This window comes from Polistes dominula, unplaced genomic scaffold, assembly GCF_049000335.1.
Source record: "Polistes dominula isolate Pdom_NZ unplaced genomic scaffold, Pdom_raw_medaka contig_77, whole genome shotgun sequence".
Taxonomy (NCBI): domain Eukaryota; kingdom Metazoa; phylum Arthropoda; class Insecta; order Hymenoptera; family Vespidae; genus Polistes; species Polistes dominula.
In genome coordinates this window covers 4,885,232-4,910,682 of record NW_028301152.1, presented here as the reverse complement: position 1 = coordinate 4,910,682, position 25,451 = coordinate 4,885,232, and the positions used below count along the sequence as shown (strand labels likewise).

The 25,451-nt window shown below is 29.3% G+C and overlaps 2 protein-coding genes across 2 annotated transcripts; one reads left to right on the top strand and one right to left on the bottom strand.

The window, feature by feature from the left end:
- The first annotated feature begins 13,170 nt into the window (after positions 1-13,170).
- On the top strand, positions 13,171-17,684 carry spz6 (Spaetzle domain-containing protein 6). The gene is made up of 8 exons (XM_089178020.1): positions 13,171-13,277; positions 15,113-15,302; positions 15,398-15,512; positions 15,609-15,716; positions 15,792-15,893; positions 15,988-16,254; positions 16,350-16,629; positions 16,724-17,684. The coding sequence occupies exons 1-8, from the start codon at positions 13,257-13,259 to the stop codon at positions 16,829-16,831; spliced, it is 1,191 nt and encodes a 396-aa protein (XP_089034146.1). The 5' UTR covers positions 13,171-13,256; the 3' UTR covers positions 16,832-17,684.
- A 276-nt stretch (positions 17,685-17,960) lies between these two features.
- Pli (E3 ubiquitin-protein ligase pellino) lies at positions 17,961-21,472 on the bottom strand. The gene is made up of 7 exons (XM_015317025.2): positions 21,005-21,472; positions 20,287-20,469; positions 19,894-20,125; positions 19,572-19,778; positions 19,200-19,487; positions 18,624-18,955; positions 17,961-18,478 (listed from the first exon to the last, which is right to left on the bottom strand). The coding sequence occupies exons 1-7, from the start codon at positions 21,013-21,015 to the stop codon at positions 18,352-18,354; spliced, it is 1,380 nt and encodes a 459-aa protein (XP_015172511.1). The 5' UTR covers positions 21,016-21,472; the 3' UTR covers positions 17,961-18,351.
- Between the last annotated feature and the right edge of the window lie 3,979 nt (positions 21,473-25,451).

Here is a 25,451-nt window from a genome sequence, read left to right as displayed (position 1 = left end):
CTCCAAATGAACCAATGGACGGACGGACGTTCGGACGGACACGAGAAAACCGAAAAAAAGATATCGATGAAAATAAAGTAATAAACTACCCCAAAGCGACGGTCCAGAGACATCACTGGGAAGCAGCAGGCTGGCCTTTTAGAGTTTGCCACCACTTCCGCAAAATTTATTAAGTGATTTATTTGATGTTTGCCCTCGCAACCGTACATACCGGGTGGTTATACGCGATAACATTTTAATCCGAATATTTCTATCATTTAAATGAGTTAAAATCCTTACTAATAAAAATTACATGATAATCGATGTTTTATCCATTAAAAGCAAAAAAAAAAATCAAAAGGACAATTGTATTCCTTTTTTCTCTAAAATTTGTCGTCATATTGAATACACTTTATATTTTAATATATATATTACATTTATATACCATTACATTTTTGATTGTTTATTTATTACCACGTTGAGATAATTTCTCGTTTAACAAATTACACGTATACAATAGAGAATAATTTAGAAGTACAACAACAACAAAAGAACGCAACAAATCTGAAACAAAACTTTCTTCGATTAAGATATTATCATATTTTCTTGCCATTCGAAGGATCACACAAATATTAGAGTAAAACAAAAAAAAAAGAGGGTAATTGTTATCAACTGTTAAGCTAGACTCACCCGGTAGGTGGGTATTATGGTAGGTGAGTTATCGAGCGAGCTTGAACACCACCACCATCCCTGTCCCTGGCATATCCCTTTGGTCTCCCTTTCTCGTGTATATACCCTGTGTGCTCGGCTGCATCATAGGCAGGCGCAGCCGAACGTCCGGCAATTATTCAGCAAATGTTATAATTGGCGCATTCCATTACGCGTAATGGATCGCACTTAGCGGCTACCGGTGTGATTGGACAGAGAGAGTGAGAGAGAGGGGGAGGGGGAGGGAGAGAAAGAGAGAGAGAGAGAGAAAGAGAAAGAGGGAGGTAGATCAACAGAGGGACAGGAACAGAGATGGAAAGATAAATAGATGGGTAGATGGACGATAGAAGGAGAGAGGGAGAGAGAGAGAGAGAGAGAGAGAGAGAAGCGGAGGATTTAGGAGGGATGGAGAAGAGAAGGCGGTGAGGCCAATCTCGATAATACGGCTATAGCGAAGGATCTGTCGTCCATATGGTACTACTAGATATTATGTGCGCATTGATTGCTACAGTCGCAGATTGTTGTTGAAGATAACGATCTAAACTATCCTATAATCACGATAAATTAATTTAAATATTTTCATATTTTTACTATATTATATTATAAATAATCAAAAATGTAAAATAAAAGAAATATGATTAATATTGTAAAATCTTGAAATGTTTAATTTTCGTAATTTATTGTAAAATTGGTTTTATAAATATCATAAGATTATCAAATTTTTTTCTTGTCAAAATAGAACAAAATAGCATTTGATAGAGAAAAAAAAGGAGTACAAAAAGAGGATAGAATTACACACTTTAATAAGACACAAAATAAATCTTACATTTTTTTTGATGAAAATAAATAATTTCTCGTATATTTTATATGAAATAATAATTAGAATAATTTATGCAAAAATGCAGAAATTAAAAATTCAAACATTTTCGTATATTTAAAAAACTGACCGAATCCAAACTTAAGATCTAAAAAAGAGTACACATGTCCGGAGGGAAAGAAAACGTATGCCAACCCTCAATTATTTAATGTTTATTGATACTAATATTAGTACGAAGACAGAATAGATTGTACAATTATCAGAGTATACCTATATTCGATGAGAATGGTGAAGGGAATAGATCATAGAAACGGAAGATCGTTTATCAGAAACTCATGGAAGAGAGATAGACAGATAAATAGAGATAGAAAGAGAGAGACAGAGAGAGACAGGGAGTGAGAGAGAACATCCGAAATACGGGTGGCCGCATGCGGACAATTATTAGGATGGCGAGTGGTTGGCCACTGATGCAAATGAACTACTCTATACGAATGGAGAATACATAGGTGAAAGAGAAGGGTAGAGAAATCTATCGGTGTTTCGAGGAAAGCAGACTCAGGTGCGTTTGCTGGCTAGTATTGAATTTATAATTCCATTAAACGAAAGGACGAGGGAGGAAAAGGGTCTCCTTGCGGCGATAATATTTGTGCGTACTTGTACGGTTTCCGCATCGTTTCGCTTATCATCGTCAAATGTCGAGATCGGTTTTACACCCGTGAGAATCTTTAAAATATATATAGGTTGAAGATTTATCGATAAAGAAATATATCATTATATTTCATCAATCGAAATAAATATGCAATGAGGAAAAAACATGAATAATATATTTTGTTGAATTATTTACACGATGACTCTAAGTAAGCTATAAAGACAAAATTAAACATTACACACTCCACATACATTTTTTATCTTATCGTAATTATCGTATAAAAAAAAAAAAAAAAACAAAAAAAACATTTCATTTAATAATATATATGGTAGAATGAACTACGAGGTAGAGATAAAGGTAAAAAGAAATGATAATTATTACGAGATACGATAAATGAAGCCGCGATTGTTTATATTTGAATATTATTTTCATCTCCAATCGCATTTATTATACTGAAAATAAATTCCACTTTCCAATGACGTTATCCCCGAGATAATTGTACAAAATTCACGAAACGAAACTCCATGAGAGAGAACACGGAGATATCAATAGTTAACGATATTTCGAAATAACAGCTTGATTTTCTTCTATTTTTTTCCCCGCTCCTCTTTATTTATCCTTTTATTTTCTTTTTTATTTTTTTATTTTTTTGCTTATTCAACGATAACGCATCAGTGTACTAATTATTCGAAATGGAGTGTAATTGATTTTCAACGTCGAAAGCAGCATCGAACTAGAGTAAAAGCGCGAAAAATTCCTATACCGTGATAAAACCGATCATGGAATTAACTGATCGTCATCGATTCTATCGGAAAATACTCTGCCAAGGTATATCATTTTTTTTTCCTTTTTTCCTCCCTCTCTCTCTCTCTCTCTCTCTCTCTCTCTATAAACTCATGTCTGTCTCACGTACGGATACCAATGAATGCCGGCACTGTGTTGGCTGATGAGGCGGAAGGCACCTAAAAAGATAAAGCGGTGAGACTCCGTAAAGTGAAGAAAAAAGAAAGAAGGCGAGAGTCCAGAGAAAATGGGAGGAAAGAAGCCAGGAAGAAACCAAGAGAGAGAGAGAGAGAGAGAGAGAGAGAGACAGTTGGGGGAAAAGGGAGAGGAGGAAAAGAGGGAAATAGCAAAGAGGGATGAATGGGAGGGAAAGGGAGGAGAACCTGAGCGAAAAAGCCTGAGAGCAAAGCGTAGAGGAGCGAGAGGGAAGAGAAATCAACTTTTATTTGCCCGGAACGTCGTTAGGGGTAAGTGGAGGACCGAAGGGTGGCCGGACGTAATGGCGCCCTCAACCCAACCTTGGTTCTTGCCTTCCGGTATCTATAGTGCCTCTATCTTGCCTTTTCATCCTTCTTCCTTACCCTCCCTTCTCTCTTTCTCTCTCTCTCTCTCTCTCTTTCTCTTTTATCGTCTTCCAGCTTTTCGATTTTCTTAGCGTGTATATACCTGTCTCTTTGTGTTGCTCGTTATGTATTCGAAACCTACCTCGAATATTTTTAGAAATAAAAAAAAATCATATTATTGAAATTAGCACCAGAAGTTAAACGATTTTTCACGCTTCGATAAAGATTTGTATTTTTTTTATTATTATATTTCCTCTTTTGTTTTGTCTAATTATGCATAATACTTATATAATCAGCGCGAATATGTTTGTTAAAAGAAATAAAAAATAATTATTGCTATCGAAAATTTATTAATTCTTTTTACAAAGAAAAATATTATAAGGAGTATTTGTTTTCGAAACGTTGTATAAGTTCAATTTTGTATTAAATAAATTAAGACTAGTTTCAGTTAAGCAAGAATTACTATTTTTCATATTATTTATAACAAAGCTAATATACAGTTCAAAATTAAATATTTATTTATAAAGTAATCATACATCAATTTTTTTTTCGACATAATCTACATTATTTTCCATGATTTTAGTCCATCTTCCAGGTAACATTACGAAAAAAGGATGCCGATTTTGGTGTAATAAATTTGATATCAAAGCTCCGAATTAATTACTACGTCTAATATTTATTAAAAGACTGTTAAATTTTAACACACAAATATTGTTTTTTTTTAAGTGATATAAGTCTACTTACAACTCAAAAGAATCTTTTATTTCTTCAACAATAATATTAATTGTCAGACAATAAAATTTGGAATTCATTAACATTTTCTAATATATATAAGAATGAAGAGACTTAAATTACTTTGAAAAAAATAAAAAACCAATATATAGTGTGTTTTTAATCGAATGATTAAAAATTCAAGATTCTTAAAGTAACCCATTTGTTTGAAAGGAATGACCAAGCGTAAAGCTAGTTCGAAGGAACGACACAAAGATAAATCGCGATGATGGATACAAATCGCTTAGTAGATATAACTCGTAATTCATCGGGTGGGCGATACGATTTATTTAAGAAGGAAAAAGAGAAAGAGAAAGAGAGAGAAAGAGGAGAAGAAAAAAGAGGAAGAAAGAGAAAGAGACGCGTTTTTCCATAAGAGAATACAGCCCTGCCTAGAAAACATTATCATCACAATGGTGGACAAGGAGAGCGAGCTTGGAAAATAAAAGAGACGAGAAGTTTAGGGGAAGAGAAAGAGAAGGGGCGGGAATGCTTGGATTGCGACGTCCGGCGTCTCGACGCTCCAAAATGCCGCCATATACTTCCAACTGTGACGCCCCAACGATTACATGCTCTGAAATGCGTTCTCGATCCTCGACTATCATGGGAAACAGGATACATTTTGCGTTATCCTCGTATCAACCTCTTGACGTGTCGTTCGTACTAAACGCACCCAGATGACCTTTCGGAAAAGAATGAAGAAAACGAGCTATAATGTAGGATAGACAGATAAATATATATATGCACCTATGTAATTTGATACTTTACAGCCTAGATTATTAGATATGTTATCTTTATGACACGTGTATGGGACAGATCATTTATTATTTATAAATTTTCGTGAGAACTAGAACATTATCATTAATCGATTAATCACTTGTATTTGTTTTATATTAAATTCATATTTTATAATTACATAGTATTATAAGAATACTTGGTATTGTGAAGTACTGATCAAACAGTTCATCACTTGTGTATCTTTCTTCGTTCTTTTATTAGATGTAGAAATAAATTTGATTCCTTTCGGTAGTTGCCTGAAAGATAGACCAAAGTCATCGAAAATAATGGAAACTATTATCAAAGAATAACAGATGTATGATTACTTTATAAATAAATACGACATTTGTCTTAAAGGCATAGAATTAATTTCTATTTTTAATACATTAAATTCATCTTTTGAAATAGTGATGTAAATACTTATAATTAGTATTTTAATACAATAATACAATAATATTGTAAACTCCTAAATTATTTATATTACTTTATAGTGCTTATAAAAGTGTATATAAATAAAATATTGCAACGTATAAATCGTATAAATCTTCTATAAGGGTCGCTGATTTTACATTCGTAGTAGGAAGATTTACGACAAGGAAAGAAAATAGAACCAACTTATATAGTAGATACCGTTCGCTACTTATGTATCTCGATATGAGAAGAGACGATTGAGCCTAAGGAGAATGAAATAACAGAGAACGAAGAAGAATAGGTGGGTAATGTAACCTCGTCAGAAGATATAGTGTTGTGAGTTGGTATGGGGACGAGCAACCCTCCCGCACTGATAGGCAATAATACGTAAGGGTCGGTTTCGACGAACTGGTTATGTAGGTGTAATCGCGTGTACCGGTTAGAGCAGACAATACACACATACACGACAATACATAGCACGTGTGTTCGTGTGCATCTAGAACGAGAAAGAGAAAGAGAAAGAAAGATAGAAGGATAGAAATAGAGATAGAAATAGAAAGAGAGAGAGAGATAGGGGAAGGAGGAAGGGAAGGAGAGAAAGCAGCAGCCCGGAGGTCGAGCTATCATAATATAGATTAGCTCATATGGCTCTCCCCTTGTGTTAGCTCGGATCTGGCTCATAGCCTCGAGTGCTCCGGGATTCACTATTCATACACGCGACAATTAGATAGGCATTACTCCGTATATATAGCTCTTCACAACCACCACCACTACCGCCATCACCACCACCACCAACACTACTAGTATTACTACCACCAACATTATAAGCCAGCACGTAGTCAAGTGGAGTGGATTGCGCGCGCACCCTACGTACGCCGCACGTAGAAATGCTACGAAACGGAGTTGGTTGAAGGCAGGTACTAGTAGGGGCGGCTTCAGTCAACCCCTAAGCCAGTGTAAACACGTTTTAATAGAGATTCGCTCGAGCGGCTATAATAGCTTTCGGATGTAGCGGCCCATTCGACTTGCTCTCTCCCTCTTCTTCTTCTTCTTCTTCTTCTTCTTCTACTTCTTCTTCTACTTCTCTCTTTCTTTCTCTTTCTCCTCACCATCCATTACTCGATCTCTTTTCCATCGACCCCCATCCCATCTTTCTCGCGGTAGTTATACACGTAGATCTATGCATTCCCTCTCCAGAGTACTTCATCTTTCTACGATCTCTACTACTTTTCTTTCTACGAAATACTTTTCTCAATTTCCTAAACTAAATCGTAAAATTTTTTTACAAGTACTAGCACATTTGCTTGTATATACATGTGTAGGTAACTAGGTATCCGATAAGAATCTAATTTAATTTTCATTTCTTTTATTTCGTTTTATTTTCTTTTTTAATTGTTTTTTTAATTACTTACTTTAATTTGGAGCAAGTATTTGTAATTAACATTCCTATTGCATTTTGTAAAAAGCGAAACCGACCTTTTGAATCTTTAAGATCTATATGCGTTAAAATTCGAAAATGCTTGGAGCGCTTGATTAAAGATGAGATTAAAATTTTTAATTCATTTAAGCGTTTACTTTGGTAATAATAATGAAGTTTGAAAAAATAAAAGAGTAAAAGAAGGGAAAAATTGTAAAGGATAGGTGGGGGAGGAAGGTTGAAAAGATTGAAAAAATATCGTGACATGATTGTTACGATAATGATAATAAATAATTGAAACGTTCGATGGTATGTGTTTATGAATTATTATCGATAAACGTTGTTTTAATTAATAGAACGTTTTAATAATGAACAAGTCGTGTCATGATCGTGGCACGCTTTTCGAGAAGAATTTTCGACGTGAGAGCCGCACTAACGACGAAAATCTTAAAGAAGGAAAGAGTAGAGTGATTAGTGCAAAACTTTATCGACTTACTTACTAGAAAGTTTTCAACATAAAATGGTAACGTAAAAGTAGCGCGTAACAACAGAGAGGAAAACTTTAATAAAAGCCATCGTCGACGACACATCTGCAAGACTTCTTTCTCTCTCTCTCTTTTTCTCTCATTCTCTTTCTCTTTCTCTTTCTATATTTTTCTTTTTCTATCTATTTTTTTTTTATTTCTTTCTTTTCGCGTTGAGAGAAAAAGAGTTGCAGTCTCGCGATATCACAGTGCAATTATCTCGGTGGAAATGAGCTTTTGAGCTTTGCATAGATGCCTAAAACCACGTATGCAATACCGAGAAAGATGTATATGTATGTATGAAAGAGGTCGCGGACGGGAAAAGCTCGTATTTATACGTTCAGACGAGATAAAACGATGTCTTAGGGGCACCTGAAGCATTTACGGTATACCCAACGCCACTCTTTTTAAAAAAGAGAGAGAGAGGGAGAGAGAAAGAAGGAAACTCAAACGGGCAACTCGACGTTTTAAAATTCACGAGAAACTTGTTCGCTAGTGAAATTGCAGTAAATACATTATGAAAAATCTCTGTTTCCTTACATGAAAGAGAAAGAAAGTTAGAGGAAAGAGTAAGGAAATAAAGAATAAGAAGAAGTTTTTTTGTTTTCCATTGGCAAGAAATATCTTTTTCTTATTTTACATATAAAAAAAAATCATGATAATTATCCGAGAAGGAATTATTATGAATCTTAAATTAACAAGTACAAAATCCTCCTAATAAGATCCTTGGTTAACTTTACGTGTGGTTGGCCGAATTCTCTTTCAACTTGTAAGTACTCTGCTCGTTGGTGCTTTGAAATTAAGAGGTCAGCTGGATTTTACTATGACGAACTGTGTGTATACCTATTTTGAGAAGTCACTTTTTTCTATACTCCTTTTTTTTTTTACAAATTCCGGAGAAAGGGGAAGGAATACGCAAGGTAACGGGATACGAACGGACGACTTTTAAGGTAAAGAGAGAGTGAGTGAATGAATGAGCGGGTGAGAAAGAGAAAGAGAAAGAGAGAGAGAACCGAGAAAGTAGGGGTGGAAAGGTGCAAGAGGTGGGGTTTGCTAAGCTGAATAATTCAAGCTCTCATTAGGGCGACAAAAGCACCCTGATGGATAGCTGCTTGGCTTCGTTGGCCGTCGTCTGTATGAACTCACACGTATGTAATATTTCCCTATGTTATCGTTTATGTGTATGGGACACCTATTGCATTCTCTTGAAATATTATATAGCCGCGTACGTTGCAAACATTTCACTAACACACGCACAACTATAAATTAATATACTTCAATATCGCAACAATTTATTTTAAATTATGTGAGATTTGTTATCCTTATTTATATGAATTCTATCTATTTTAATAAAATATAAATACACCATTCTACTATTTATAAATATCTATTACTTTAAAAAATTATGTTCAATTTGTCAAACTACGTTTACTAGATGCTTGATATTGTATTACTTATAAATTTTAATTTTGATTAATTTGGATTTTATTTACCAATAAAATATTACGAATTTTACAATTCATAGATATCTATTATTTTAGACGATTACTTCGAAAATCTATTACAATGTTTCGAGGAATGATTAAATAGTATTCGCCAGTAATTAAATAGTTAACATATTGTATTTCAACTTAAATAAATAGTCGAGTGTTTCGTTATCGATCATCGTGATTCGTTATTCAACACGTCAGCCGTATTATAAACTCGATCACTCTCAGGCACTCCGTTTTATTTCAGCAATCACGAAGCGAACGCTTGCCAGACTGCATCGAAATCAAGCACGTCGAAATGATGAATTTTTTAAGTAACACGATAGCAAGTAGAAGAAGTAAAAGAAAAAGAAATAGAGAAAGAGAGAGAAAAAAAAGTGAGGAGAGGGAAGAGAGCGAACATCGCGATATCATTTCGCTCTCGCTATTACGCTCTTTTATTTGCACAATTCCAAAGCTAGAGTCGCAGACGGCAAAGTCCTTAAGCACGATAAATATCGTCTTCTTTCCTCGTCGTAGTAAACCCCCATCCACCTCCTCTTCCTCCTCCTCCACCTCATCCACCTCTACCATCTCCAGCACCTCCACCTCCTCATTTCTTTTTTCCTCTTCTTTCTCTTTCCATCCCACTCGAGTCGTCCCCCTTTTTGTTTTATTTCGGATGTTCTTTCATTTCTTAAAAGGTTCCCGGTGATAATTAGCACAATGCGCGGCCACATTAATTATTAGCCGTGCTAATTACCCGAGGATAAATCGCTTGGTAAGGGGTAGACGAAAGAGGAGGGAAATAGGAGCGTAAGAGGGAAGGACGCTCGAGAGGACGTTGGGAGGGGATGTATACTGGGCGGAGAGGCCCATTACCGTTATTGCTGCAACAAACCGTCCAACAACAGCGATAAATACGAGCGAGAGGCTGGCGTTACAAATGTCTCTCTGAGTTATGATTATTTAGCGCCACGCTTGCCTACCGAGTAGTAGTAGTCGGCCCGTTTCGTTGTGGCCGGCAAAATCACCTCTATCTCTCTTGCTTTTCTATTCGAATTTATCTATATGTATGCGTATATTTATAATAAGCCACTTCAACGAATAATTTTATATTTTTTTAACTTATTTACTTTTCTTCTTCTTCTTCTTCTTTTTCTTTCATTTGACGAAAGATGGTATTTTTAAAATTATCTACTTTGTTTTATTTTGTCGTCGATTTTATACAAATTTTTCTAGATCACTAATTAATCAAGTTAAGTGGAAAATTCAAGCAAAACTCTTAACGATTTAGAATCCAGTAGAATTTTGTTTAGATTTTAATATAAGAATAATATCAATATATTGTAATTTTATTTCTATTGGATATTTGATTGTACGATAATTTTTAATGGCTTATTTAATGGTGTACGAGTTATAATTTTCTTTTGTCTATAAATCTGTAATAGAACTATGGCTAATTTTAATAATATTGTGCACGATGTATGAGTTATTTTATGAATATTTTTCAAAATAAAAATCACTAAATTATAGGACCCTTACTATGTTTAATTAATTTTTCGTTATTATGAGAATTTTGCTTGATTTTTATATTATTTATCTTAATCTATTAAATTATGCGAATAGCACAAATATTTCATGAAATTTAGTCATACTCCAATTGACACTTATTGTAAAGTTATACCTAGATCTGCTATTTTAGAGTCCATCAGCAAAAATGAATTTAAAAAGAAGCTAGCCCCGACCTTTACTACATGAACGTAAAATTAAAAGTCTATTAAGGGTTCAGCATATTTTATATTAAATGCTTATTTTTGCGCAGGAAATTATACTATTTACAATTCAAATGCGTTCGGTATTATAATGAAATAGCTTGGTCATGTTTTCTTTTTAATGCAAAGTAACGCAAATGATCTTCCAAGAAGGAGATTAGAGTCTTGTATTTTTTTTTTCTATCTCATGTTGACTTTATAAAAATAATCACATTCGATGAAGGAACATTGCTAATTGACTTATTCTTTATTTTATTTAAACAGATTTTTCACACCTCAATTAATTCTTTTCATTAATGGTTTAGATAAAAGTTCTTATGAAATCAAAACCTTCGACGAGTTTACATAATATATTTATTTGTCAATTTACTAGCATATTTTATAATATTATTGTATATAAATTGAAACTCATATGCCATCTTTAGAAAACTGCGCTTTTCCTTTCTTTTTTTCTTACAATTAGTATTATAGGATATTTTGATCTTATTTTTAAAGAGAACTTTATAAGAGTATATGACAATTAAATATCTATCAAAATTAATTATACAAATATAATTTATTATTATAATAGAAAAACATTGTTTTCAGATTATATTACAATATTACACAATATGTAATAATTAAAAAAAATTGTCACTTTAACGGACACAAAATCTTTTGTATAACGTAAATTCAGCAAAAAGGCAAACGATATCATCATGTTTACTAATTGGGTCATTAAGGTAGCACAAGTTTAGCACTTTTTTTGAAGTAGCACATTTAAATAGAAAATTAAAAACTTTTCAAAAATGAATACAATCATAATAAACCATTGTACAGAACATTTTGAAAGATTTATCAATAATTTTTCTACAAATTATGTTCAAGCACTGCCATAATTAATTATGTACACACTAATAAATGTATTTATTTTATTAACAAATTTTTAATTTGCGTTAACGAATATGTCAAAAATTACGTATCCCTAAAAAAATCATAATACTTTCAATCAGATAATCTCTTTAAATAAATATCTGACATTACGCTATAATTGTTCAATTAAACAATTTTTCCTTACTGCATTAAACATAATATTAGATTGTTCAGTAAACTTTGATTTAATTATATTTCCAATATAGCATATTTTTTATATACGTGTAGATACACGAATATACTTCAAAAGTAATTATTTAAAAAAATAATAGTTTTACTGAAATACCATCAAAGTTTTAATCGATCAATAAAAAAGGAATCTACTATTGCTAACTGGTGTTTACCAATCAAAAACACAGTTGATTCACTTTAACCAAAGAATACAAAAGTAGATAGAAACTCACAAGTCCAGTTTTTTATTTAACCAAATTCTTCTGAGTTACTACCGGGATAACCAATGGGCAATAGAAGGTAGAATACTGTATTATTTTATAGTTTGTACCGTTCTTTGATAGTATTGTATCGTTCGTCATAGCGTTAAGTACTTACTAACGCCCACTAGTGTTCGCGGTAATAACTAAAATGAATTTTTTTGCCCGAAATATGCACTTCTAATGTTCTACTAAATTATATATTTTTTAAAATTACATACTAAAATCTTAGTCGATAAAACAGTTCATTGCCATTCATCGATTGATAATACAGAAATTTATTAAACAAACTGAGTTTTGTGATAATGATTTTTTTTCATTTTTGATAACATACAGAAAAAATTTAAAAAAATTCGATTAGTATCATATTATTGAAGTAAATTTTGCATAAAATGATTTTGATTGGATGTCAAATAAAATTTATTACTATTTAACGTCACCCAATTCACTTGTTATAATTAAAAATTGTATAATTATACTACCATTACTTCCACCCCTAGCATTACAAATCTTTTAGCTACAAACAAAAAGATAAAATTAAGTTAATAAAATTAATAAATTAATAAAATTATGTAATAAAATTAAATTAATTTCGATCTTTCTCTCATTTATGCATGTACATTTAGCAATATAATTACTTGATTCGACGTTAAATGAAATATATAAATAAGGTTGACGTTTTTTAACATTTTCTGGTAAGAATCTATCAGAATTAAAGACAAAAGGATTTAGCCGATAATCTGCATTTTTAAATAAACTATTTTTGATTATGGAAACCATCGAACCAACTGAGACTATAATTTTCTGATAATTATTGTTTGCATCTTTCCTAAATATTTGCTAGTTATTGTTCATATATTTGAATAGTTGTTTATATATTTGAATTGTTAGAACAATGAACCCGACAGTTACTTACACTCTCTTAAATGGTTGGTATCTAGCGGATCTATGATCGTTGATCGATCGTATAAGAAAACAAAAAAGGAATGAGGAAAAGAGTTAGTGAATCGATATCCTTAAGCAGAATGTTGTTGACCGCTATTCTTTCTTTACGAGATCCTCTTTTTTTCTTGGCGATCAGAACGCTACTTCACACCGGTAAAATATACAGGTGAAGGTAACCAGGCAGAGCTATCCGAGGCTACAAGTTTAAGTTATTCAGTTTTACTATAACCGTTGACTGAGTACTGACGAGTTCTCTGTTAAACTTTAACTAACTTTTATCTATTCTTAGTGTTTATTTTTTGTTCATAGTGTTTAATATATTAAAATGGAACTACATTTATTTTTCGTAAGTTCAATTCAAAAGTTTTAAGTGCATCCTATAGTATTTTATTATTAAATAATTTCTTTTTTAAATATTTCGTGTAAAAACAATTATTTTATTTATGGGGATTTCCGTGTTTTATTTCTTTTTCTCTATTTTATATTCATTTTCTGTATTTATATTGATTTATTTATAGTTTTATTAACGCAAAATCATTTAACATCAATTTGTACGCGACACACGTTGATGTAATAGATAAGATGTTAATTTATTCAAAGAAAATAGCGGTATACAAACAGTTATTTATTATTTAAAGGATTTCAATTTATTTAAAATTGTTTTAAATATAAATATGCAAAAGAGATGTTTTATACTTAAATGGTTAATTTTATTGCGCGCGAAAATCATAGATTTGAAAAAAACATAATCAAATGTATATTAATAGATAAATAAATATATAATATGTATATAAATTAATTATAATAAAAGTATCAAGATTTTTATGATTCTACATAAAAGAAAAGAAAAGAAATATAATCTATAGTATAGTTATTCTGTTACATTTTTTTTAATGAAGTTCAATGACTGTGCGATGATTACGCCATTGTAAGACATTCCTTGAATCTTCCGGTTTGACCAGTGGTAGATTAAACGGTTACCGGACTAACAATTAGTAGCCGCGTAAGGGGCTCGAGATCTTAAAATTTCTTTTCATTGTTTTGTAACTTAGTTAATATATTGCGGTATAAAATTTCTGATTACTTTTCTTTTTTATTAATAACTTAATGGGAGTTTTTTTTTTTTGAAACTTTTTTTTTTATTTAGGTTTAAGAGTCCCGAAATTTTTAATGTAATAACTTAATGGGAGTTATTTTTTGAAACTTTTATTTTTCTGAGTTAGGTTTAAGAGTCCCGAAATTTTTATCGCTTGAGACTTTACTTGGCTTGATTCGCCACTGGGTTTGACTAATACAGGTTTGAAGATTTTGTTCTCAAAACTGTAACAACAATAAGTTTTGATGTAATCATAATTTTGTAACGTTAGAAACAATTCAAAGTAGCCTAAATACAAAAACAAAAAAATAAAATAAAACTTTTATGAAAACTTGTCTTTATATAAAACGCGTAACATCGCGTTTATTTTATATCGCGTATTATTTTTTAAATTATATCTTTATTACGTACGTCATATTATATTTTTATATTAAAAATACATTAAAAATAATAAATGAATGAAACTAATTTATTTTTTTATTTTCTGAAATTAAAACAATTTTTTATAGCATATAATTTAAAGTCGGCTTAAGCAAAGAAATGATATACAAATATTTACAAATAAATAAATGCATATAATTTATAATATCAAACGATATAATTAATGGACCACGTACCGTTAAGACTGAATGCATATAACGTGTCTACTAACGGGGAATGCCGTCAATGACCCGTATGTATCGCGCAGGTAGAGACTCACGTAGAAAGCAGATATATATATATATATATATATATATAATGACCCCGATTTTAGATTAGAATATACACATATTTTTGTTCTATCTCTTTTTGAAAAATACTCTAAAAAACGTACGTAGGTAAGTTGAAAAATTTGGCACCTAATGTAAAAACAATTTTTTTTTATCACACACATTTTATTTAAAAAAACAAGTTTTTGTATCGAGACTCAAAACTTTTCAACTCATCCTGGTATATTAACATACGTACGTTAAAAATATTTTTCATTCAAATTCGTAAGTGTTTCAGTTTTAATAAAAAATTATTACCGATCAATTTTATGTTATTTTATCTCATAAAATTAGAATTAATTTTTTTAATTTACTTATTATTCTTTTTAATTTCAGCTGTTAGTTTCGTGTATTTTAATTTCTGCTGAAGAATATCATACTACTAAGCGAACAAAGATAAGTAATACTGATACACCTATAGAAGAAGAACCTCCAGAAGGATATTATGCGTTCGTTGAATCACCAAATGCTGAACCACCTAAAGTTAAACCCCCACCTTATGTTGAAAGCGATAAAGAATGTCATGGTATTAAAATATTTTTCTTTTTTAATTCTTAAGTTTTATTAGTGGATATATTTCTTGAATTTTATATTATAATAATAAATTGATAAAAATTTTAGATACTGGTAAAGGAAAGGGATTTGCATCTGTATATAATATTTGTGGTGATTTGAATAAAGGATTTATACCTAAAAATCCTATGAAGCAATATATCAATGGATCTTCCTATCCATTGTAAGTAAAATGCAAAATATTATTTATTAATTTTTTCATATTATTCATATAATCCTTTATTTTATTTTAACGTATATACACATTTATATTTTGTAGCACTTTGATAAAAAATCATACTCTCAGGTTTTTGAGCAAAGCTTTGCCAATTTTAAAAGCAGACGAATCTTTACCTAAAGTTGCTAAAATTCAACCTGGACAAAACTCGTAAGTACAATGGTAAAAAAATATATTAATATATAAAATTATACATGCTACAATTTTGTATTGCTTTCTTCACAGAGTTGATTCTGATCAGAAACGAAGTAGGAATAAAAGATCTTCCGATACAAACGATAGTGCAAATCGTAATGCTCGCAAATTTTGTGAGAATGGTAGTGGAGTGTATGTTATTTTATTGATTTAATTTATAATAATATATGTATTATGTATTTTGTACTATTATCAAAAAATAATTTTTTTAAATATCTTTATTTAGAGTGTGTATGTTGTACAAGGCCATTCAAGGTGAACCATTGGTAACATCAGCAGCAGAACGTAGAGATGAGCCTTCGACGCAAGAATATCATCAACGAAATCCTGTTCAAGAAAAGCCAGAATATACTGGTCCACCAACCCCATGTCCAGCCAAAGTAGAATATGCTACTCCAGTATTTGCAAAAAATTATCAAGGAGTTTGGCGTTATGTTGTACAAATTCCTTATGAGGGTTACTTTACACAAACGATTGAAGTTACTCGATGCATGTAAGTAATATATATATATAATAAAATATAAATATAATAAAAGATAAATATTTTTATATTATAATTTAAAAATTATATTTTATCACCAAACATAGGCAATCAAGATGTCACTATTTAGATGGCGGTTGTTTATCTTCACCAAGATGGACGAGTTTACTGGTAGCTGAAATTTATTATCCCGAAACTTTTCTGGAAGGAAGCCAAACAGATAGATTTCCAGGTCCCAGAGATCCTGTAGTTGGTGTACCACCACCTGTACATGATTTCCAAAATTATCAACAGTACTTGCAAAAGCGTGCAGGTGAAAATGAAGCACGTAATAGTGGTGGTTCTCAACATCATTGTGATGGCGTAGATGAAATGGGTTGTTTCCAGGTAACTTATTTGTTATAATTTGACAAAAAGTAAAGTAACAATTTATATGCTTGAGTAAATTCATCCTTCATTAATTCTTTTTCCTTTTCTCTAGGTACGATTGTATTATGATTGGTTTTTAATACCAGGCAGCTGTAAATGTTGGCGACCTGATTACTTCAATCGATATGTTCGTCGTAGTGGATCTAGTACCGAATTATGATCATACTTATTTTCATTTATATATAATAATTAGATATTAAACTTGCGTTTGTAAAACTATTAGTTCATTGTTTGTAATTAAAAGAGAACATTACTGGTCAGATGAATGAACGATAATAGATAGATACGTTCGAGCAAAGTTTAAGTTAAAATAAGTTAATTATAATTTAGATTAATTAATTATTCTAAGAATGTCTGCACATGAAAAAGGTCTCTCTGCGGAGAACATTTTCACTCGCATAAGATTTGTTTTAAAAATCAACAATAACAATTAATCATTAAATTATTCTTAACGTCATTGGATTTACAACACTGAGAACATTCAAAAGTAGTTTTCTCAATGAAGAGATTTTGCCCTTTTGATGCGCGACTGATTAAATTTTATAAATAATTAAATAATTACATAAATATATACACTAAGATATATATTTATGTTACAGACTGTCGTTGTGAGTCTATCTGTTTGTTTATAAATGTTATAAATATATTGTTAATTATATTCTAATTTCACGATTTTATTTTATTACTTACTTAATTACTCAAGATTTTTATTTATATGTATATACCTTTAGAAACAAAATAAAATAAAAAGAAAATTATATTAAAAATAATATTTTACTCTTACGTACTTAGATATGAAATATTTTGAAAAATTTAATTAGTATGAAATTTTATTTTATCTTCGTGGAAAGCGTAGTATAATAAATTTGTAAGTATTTATAGTTGATAAAAAATTACTCTTTAATCGAAGATAAATATGATATATATAAGATAAGTAACATTCAGTCGGCAAATAATTACATTATTTTTTTTTTTTGGTAAGGACCTCGTGCCTTTTACAACGTTTTTTCATTCACTATACTTTCATGGCATTCTTAAATTTATCTAAATTAGCTAAAAAGAGATCGATATTGTTACATAATCATTGTGCTTCTTTCCCTCTTGTAATACTCTCCGCCTGTGTACTAAAGCAAAATGCTACTAGAATTAACTTCATTAAATTATATTTTTCTATAAATTTAAATATTTTCGATATGATATTAAAGAGTATTTTACTTTTGTCCTGATCATTAATAATTCATTCTTTTTTTTGGTGATAAAGAGGAATGCCGTAATTAAATATCCAATGATGAAATAATTATTAATTTAATAATAAATTACGTACGAGTATAAACTATTACATACTATAATAAACATAATTCATGATTTTCTAATTCGACATTGTTTGAACTTTTCTCTTTTACATTCATCTTCGTATATATTACACAATTAAAAATTATACAACTTCCATGTACATAATAACAAGAAAAGTGTATTGTACAACGGATGCTTTTTTTTTTATATTAGACTTATTGTACAACAAAAATCTTCAACATAAGCAAATATTTAAATTATTTTGAAGATTGTTGATTTTTATATGCTTTGTATCGTTTTTTTTTCTTTTTTCTTTTTTATCTTTTAATTAGTATAAATTATTTTTATAGATTGCTTTTCTTGAAATTATAGGAAGTATAATTATTTTCAATCTACATTGTCCTGAAAAATGAGTTTTATATAACCAGGTGAACCTTCAAGAGGAACTGCACAGAAGGGACAGATCGCGATGTAACCATTTGTACCGTGTGGTATTGCCACCTGTTCCCAGTATCTACAGATAAATGTATATTGTTATCATCGCCTCTTTACAATTTCATGATAAACAAACTATTACGTGTAAGAATACAAGAAAATTTTTTCTTGATTTATAATCTATAAAAAGATATTATTTTTTTTATGTAATCTTTAATACTGACTTCACAGTTTTTTCCGTAGCCATATGTCCACAAGGTCTAAATGCGTAAGTAGGTGGGCCTCTGTCGACGTAAAAGGCAGGTTCAATTCCCATTGTTAGTTTCACTACTGATCCGGCAACCAAACACATTGGACATTTTCTTGTTACTTTATCTTCTTCCTGTCCCCAATCGTGATGACCTTGTACGTGGCCACATTTTAAATAAACATATGGTTGCTGCTGAGCTGTATCTGCTGCTGCCTTACGTGGAATAACTAGAGTATTTAAGCCGACAGGACATTGCGGTCTGCCAGCATTTATAGCATCAACTAATTCTTCTAAATCATGTTTTGTCTATACAAAAAAAAATATAATATAGAGTATTTATATTAGATTCATTAACATGTAAATACTAATTAAAATTTACATTGAGAAACTTATAATAATAAATTTGAAAAAAAAATATTAAAATCAAATAAAATAATGGTACTTGCAAAATCTATATTACATTGATAGTAAATCATATTTATCACATTGAAAATATTTCTTGAAATTATCTATTTTTTTTTTTTTTAACAATAAAATAGATTTTATTTACCGGTGATTTTGCAAGACCTTCCGCTGATCTCCAAAGTAATGTAGCCCCACATAAATCGATAAGAGTACCATCTTGTAAAATATTATTTTCATCCTCTACATAATTTCCCTTTTGTTGAGCACTTCTACTCTCTCTAAGAGAAAATACTCCGCCACCGACACTAACTTCTCGCCAAAATCCACATTGGGCTTCTCCGCTACAGAATTGTCCACGTGGATGCATTATCAAAACTCCATTAGTTGTCAAACCATCAATTTCTCTATTTTCTTGCCATTTTGTTGCTTTTTCCTATACTCAGAAGAAATATGTTCTTTTTCCTCTTAAGATACAACTCTGAATATAATAATGTATTTATTCTATTATAAATCTTACCCCTAGAAAGATGTTTCTAGAACTATCAAAACCAGCAGCATAAATTCTAGCAATTCTAGGATTTGATCGATCAGCAAGAATTCTACAGGCAAACCTACTAATTGTACTCTGAGCTACCCGTCCTTCATTTGCAGTTCCGCAGTCGCTCCCACCAGGACATGTATCCATTACCACAAAATCAATTGGTGATTCAGATGAACGACCAATCTATGCAATGATTAATTTGTTTAAATAAAAAACATATGTCACAGGTTTTACTTTAGATAGAAATACGAATATGTAATATCGTTTTTTTTTATTTTGATTTTTCATCGGAACTTACTTGAAACATATCTGTTTCTTCATCTTCCGTATATTCAACTATAACAGCTTGTGTTCTAGAAAGTGTATACGAAATTGAATGCTGTTTTGTATTAAGAATGGCTTGTGAACTGTGAGGAGTTTTAACAATATAATGTTTACTACGTTTAACACCATTTGGTATTGGTCTTTTAAATAAAAGGAATTTGCTTCTTCTCCTACCACGATCACCAGGTGGAAGATATCCGTTATACCTATAATAATGACTGAATACATTAATAAACCACAATCTTTTTTAGTTTATTTAAAATTTAAATATTCTTTAGAATTAATATTATTCATATTTGATAATTAAAAAATTGTTTAGTATATGCACGACAAATACATATACTGTAAGCGTATTATATATTTTTACCCAAGAATAACTAATTCTCCATATTTTACTAGCTGCTTTGGTTTATCATGGCGATGACTGTGACATTCGTGAGGATTCACATGTTGTCGATTATGAGGATGTTTATTACGTGGACTATGAGGTGGACCGAGTGTTTCTCCTTCTTCCACAAGCAATGGGCTTTCGCTACTACCACCATCCGATCTGAAATAATTTATATACTATCTATATTTAATCTTTTATACTAATTACTACATACAATATGTATATACTTTTAGTACAATTATTTTAAACGCTTATAAACTTAATTAAATAAAAATATCGATTACAAAACCAAAATAAGTTAAGTATAAAAATATACAGAAATTCTTTAACTTTATGAAGAAAAAATTTCAATTGTTTAATTATTATTTTACTTGCAATGCATATATATAATTTCTTATTATTAATCATACAATATTTCTTTTCTTTTCATTAAGATTATCTAAGTAAGATGTTTAAATGGTATAAACTTTTAATAAAATTATACGCGTGTACAATATACATAAAAAAATATATATTTATTGTAAAAAAACTTCTTTTAAAATATGAAAAACGTTATAAAAAATACATTATTTTTCATGTGTTTTCAACATAAATGAAAACAAAATTCCAATAGTATAACATTAATCTTTAATATATAAGAGCAATGAAACCTTATCAATACGATATGCATATATAAAATGTCAAGATTAGTTACCGTATCACCATTGTGTGTTCTGCTTTTAAACCAATTTTGTTCCAACCGTGAACACTTGCAACATGAGCCACTTTGAAATGTTAATAAAAATAAACTTTATTTAATGAAAATAATAAAACGTTATATGACTAGTCCAATGAAGTACACGAATCCGTTATTATAAATGCGAAGCTCAACAACATTCGAAATATAAATTGGACGTTTCATGATTATAAGTTACACGATAATCACATTTATTACCGAGTGTGCATAACACGCTCGTAGCTTTAAAGTTCAACACACTCTTATTATCGACATATACGTAAACGCTTTACATCCTATATATATACGTGTGTGTATATATATATAAGATTTTTATATATAATAATATTAAGAAATCTCTATAAAGATATAGATCACTTCAAGACAATTTTCTTGGATTGTTTTCGTTGTGATCATTCGGTCAAGATAGATCCGTACAATATATGTAATCACATAAAAGACTTCAAGCTTCATTTCTATTGTAAACTGCCATCTACATAGATTGTCTTAAATCACTTAAAGCTTCGTCTTGATTGGTCGATACTAACCTATTGTATCTCTATCTATTTGTATATTCTGACTTTATATTATTTGTTATTTTTGTATTTTTATTAATCATAAATGTTTTCTCATATTATTACATTGATTAATCAACTATTTTATAGTAATATAAGCTATAGAAAAATATTTTATTTAGTCTAAAGACTTATTAATATTCCTCTAAATAACGACCAATGGTAAAACAGTAATTTAGACATGGACGTATCGTAGACGTCACGTGATTACTTCTAATTGGTCCATTGATGACAATTTTAATTCAAATTTTTAGCGGCATATATCAAACGACACTTTTGATATTAGTTATTGTATCTTTGTAATTCTAATATTAATAGTAAATGTAAAAAATTATTATAGTAACAAGATATGAAGAATTATAATAGTAACCAGACATTTATGTCAAAATTTAAAAAGAAATCTCAGAAAAATGATTTAGACTTTATTCTTACAAGTATTATCCAAATTTTTAATGAGGCTATAAATAAATTTCAATTAGCGGTAAAAAATATTTAAAAAATAATAATAATACTTATATATATTATTCTAGCTATATTCATATAGAGTTATATATAATTGCAGATTGTAGTGCCTTTATTAATTGAAAATTCAATATTACAATCACTTCTTACAAAAGAAGAAATGGAGTTAATAAATAATATTATATTATTTACTGATAAAAACCATCAATCATATTCATGTAATTAGAAATGGTTTTTATATGAAAATTATTCTTAAATTTAATTATTTTTATTTAATTTTTTTTTTTAATGTAATTAATTTAGCTTTATCAAGAATTTCCAATATTTCTGACGAATCGTCTACAAGTGGATTATATGAAGATGGGAATATTACCGATGATATGTTTTTCAAAATGTTCAAGGTATTTTTTATTTCATTAATGAACATTTTCATTTATAAAACAAAAAGATTATTTTTTAATTAGATATTGTATAGTTATTCAAGTATTCGTGCAGCTGCTCTTTCTTATCAAATGAATATTTCAATGCAATCGTCATTATTTAAAAATTATATTTATTATTTTATGGATTATGCCATATCATTAATGCAAGTAATGCCGAACGAAGAAATGACAAAAACTTTGCATTATAGGAATATTTGGTTTCGTCATAAAAACGCTCTCACAGAAATCAGAAGTAATTAATATATTGCAACTTATTTCTTTTTTTTTATATCACTATATTTCCTTATAAAAACATATTTTTCTATGTTATTAGAACTTAGTACAAATTTAGAAATGCAAAGAGAAGATAAGGAAAAGATTATGGAAAGTACAATGACACAATACAAAAACGATACAATGATTATCGATCGATTAAATCGAATGTGTTTAGAAGATATACAAAGTATTGGGTAAAATTATGAAAAATCAAAACGATATTTTTAACTCAGAATTAAATGGTTACTTTAAGAAAAAAATTATTTCTTTGTTTAGAAATAATTATGAGAAGAAACAATATTTGTTTTACAAAAGTTGGGAATTGAAACGAGATAAGTTACATGATCAATTAGATCAAATCAAGAAAGAGTTAGAAACTATTAAAACTACGGATTTCAAAACGATAGCGAATATTAATAGCAGAAGGTTATTTTCTCTTTCTCTCTCTCTCTTATATTTTTTTAAATCTCTATTAAGAATAAATGTAATATGTACCATCGAATATAATAGAAAAATAATAATATTATATTTATCCTTTCAGTATACAATATAATATTATTTATTAATTTAAATATTTGTAACATTTGATTTTTGTAGAATGAAAACCGAAGCTCAGTTATTGAGTTTAATTAATAAATTCGATGTAGATATGGATGAAAAATTATCTGAGTATGAAGAACTCTGCAAAACTTATGAATCAGATGAGATGGAAAAAAATGATTTAAAGGTATACACACACGAACACATATTATTTTTGCCATTTTTGTTATTCTACCATATATACTATACAGGGTGATGTCTTAATTTGATAACTTCAAATAATTTTTAAGTTATTCGTTGTACGAACAAATGTTTCAAACAAAAATTGCATTTTGTCTAAAGAGGCATATAGTACTCTAATCCGTTTTTATTTATTTTACTTATTTTACTATTTTTAAATGGAATGTCTAATATTTTTGATCGAATTTGGATAATTAATTAAATCTTATGTAAAAATATATCACACAATTTTAGACTTTATTTTACTAACATTCTTATAAATCGGTTCGCTTCAGTGTTTGATGTAAATTGCTGTAGGTACGTCATTGATACTGAGTAATCGCTACATTTTTTCAAAATTTATTTTTATACGTATATATTTTTCCTTTGCACATTAATATTCTTTGACATTAATTGTATTTATATTTCCTCACCTGTATTCTCACTTTTTTACTTGTTGTCACGCATTAACTTCAAAAATCTTTAGATTTATTTAAGTTTTTCTAGAGGGGTCAACTAAAAAAGTTGTCAATTTGACGTGGAATGACAATATATATTTATTATAATGTATTATAAATATATAAAATGTGTATATTATATATTTATAGTATTAATGAATTATGAAGTTAAATTTAGCTATAAACTATATACAATTTAATCTATTTAATTTAATTAAGATTATTAAGAATTTAATTTAATTATAAATAAATATTTATATATTTATATATACATTATGTGCATTCATTATTTCAGGCGGCAATAAAATTACAAGAGGATACATACAACTTATTTTTGAAAAATGTTTTTGATGAAACTTCGGAATATTATACAGGTTAAATGAAATATATTTAATTATCTGTTATTCCTCAAAACATAGACATTTGCTGAAAGTGATTAATACTCATAAGCGTTTAGTAAGACTTTATTTGCATATAAGAATCGAACTGGAAACTCTTAAACGATCTTTGATAATATAGTATTAAGAACATTTCAAAATCCTGAAGGACAACGTTATTAAACGTTATTAGTGATTAATTACAAACAATATACAATAAGAAGTTTATTACAATAGGAACTTGTTATGAATATCTTGGAAGTATATTAAACGTTAGGAATATATTTTGGAACAATAGATAAGAAAGTTAGAATCCATACATAATTAAGTAAATTACAAATAATGTGATTGTTTATTTAATTGAAAGAATAAAAATTAACCGAAAATTTGTAAGAAATTAGAACAAAAATATAAAACACTTGATATGTTTCTTTATTTTTATAGTAATACAAACGACTAAATTGTTGAACATTCTATTCTTGAAACTTTATTTATTACTTATTATACTTTTTATACGCATTATGTTATTATAAAATATAAAATTATTTTCTACAATTGTTTTTCAATTATAAAAGGAATAAAATTTGTTTACAGAATTGTCCGATTCCATTACTATATATATTCTATATATATATATATATATTAATGTTCAAATACATATAAATACAATAAATACTAAAAAAAAAAAAAACATTTGAATATTATTATCAACTAGTATAGAAATTTGTAAGCTTATTGCAACAAATATCAAATTTTGCCAATGTTTTTGTTTTTGTGCAAGATCCTCATTTGCAACCTTCGTATCTCATTTCGATAATTATAAGATGTATTTTAATTAAAGATCTTTTTTCATAGTCTTTCCATTTACGTATTAAAGTATTCAATAGTTTTTTCCCGATTAGATGTTTTCCTTGCTACTTTATACGCACTTTGATCATTTTTTATACTAGTCATTTTTATTGTTTATCATTAATGTCATTTTATAACGTCAACAATATCGAATAATGAGTATAGAAGTATTAAAAGCTAAAAGAATGTTGGTCATGTGCGTGAGTACTTATGAAATAATACGATCGACAAAAAATCGTAATTCTACT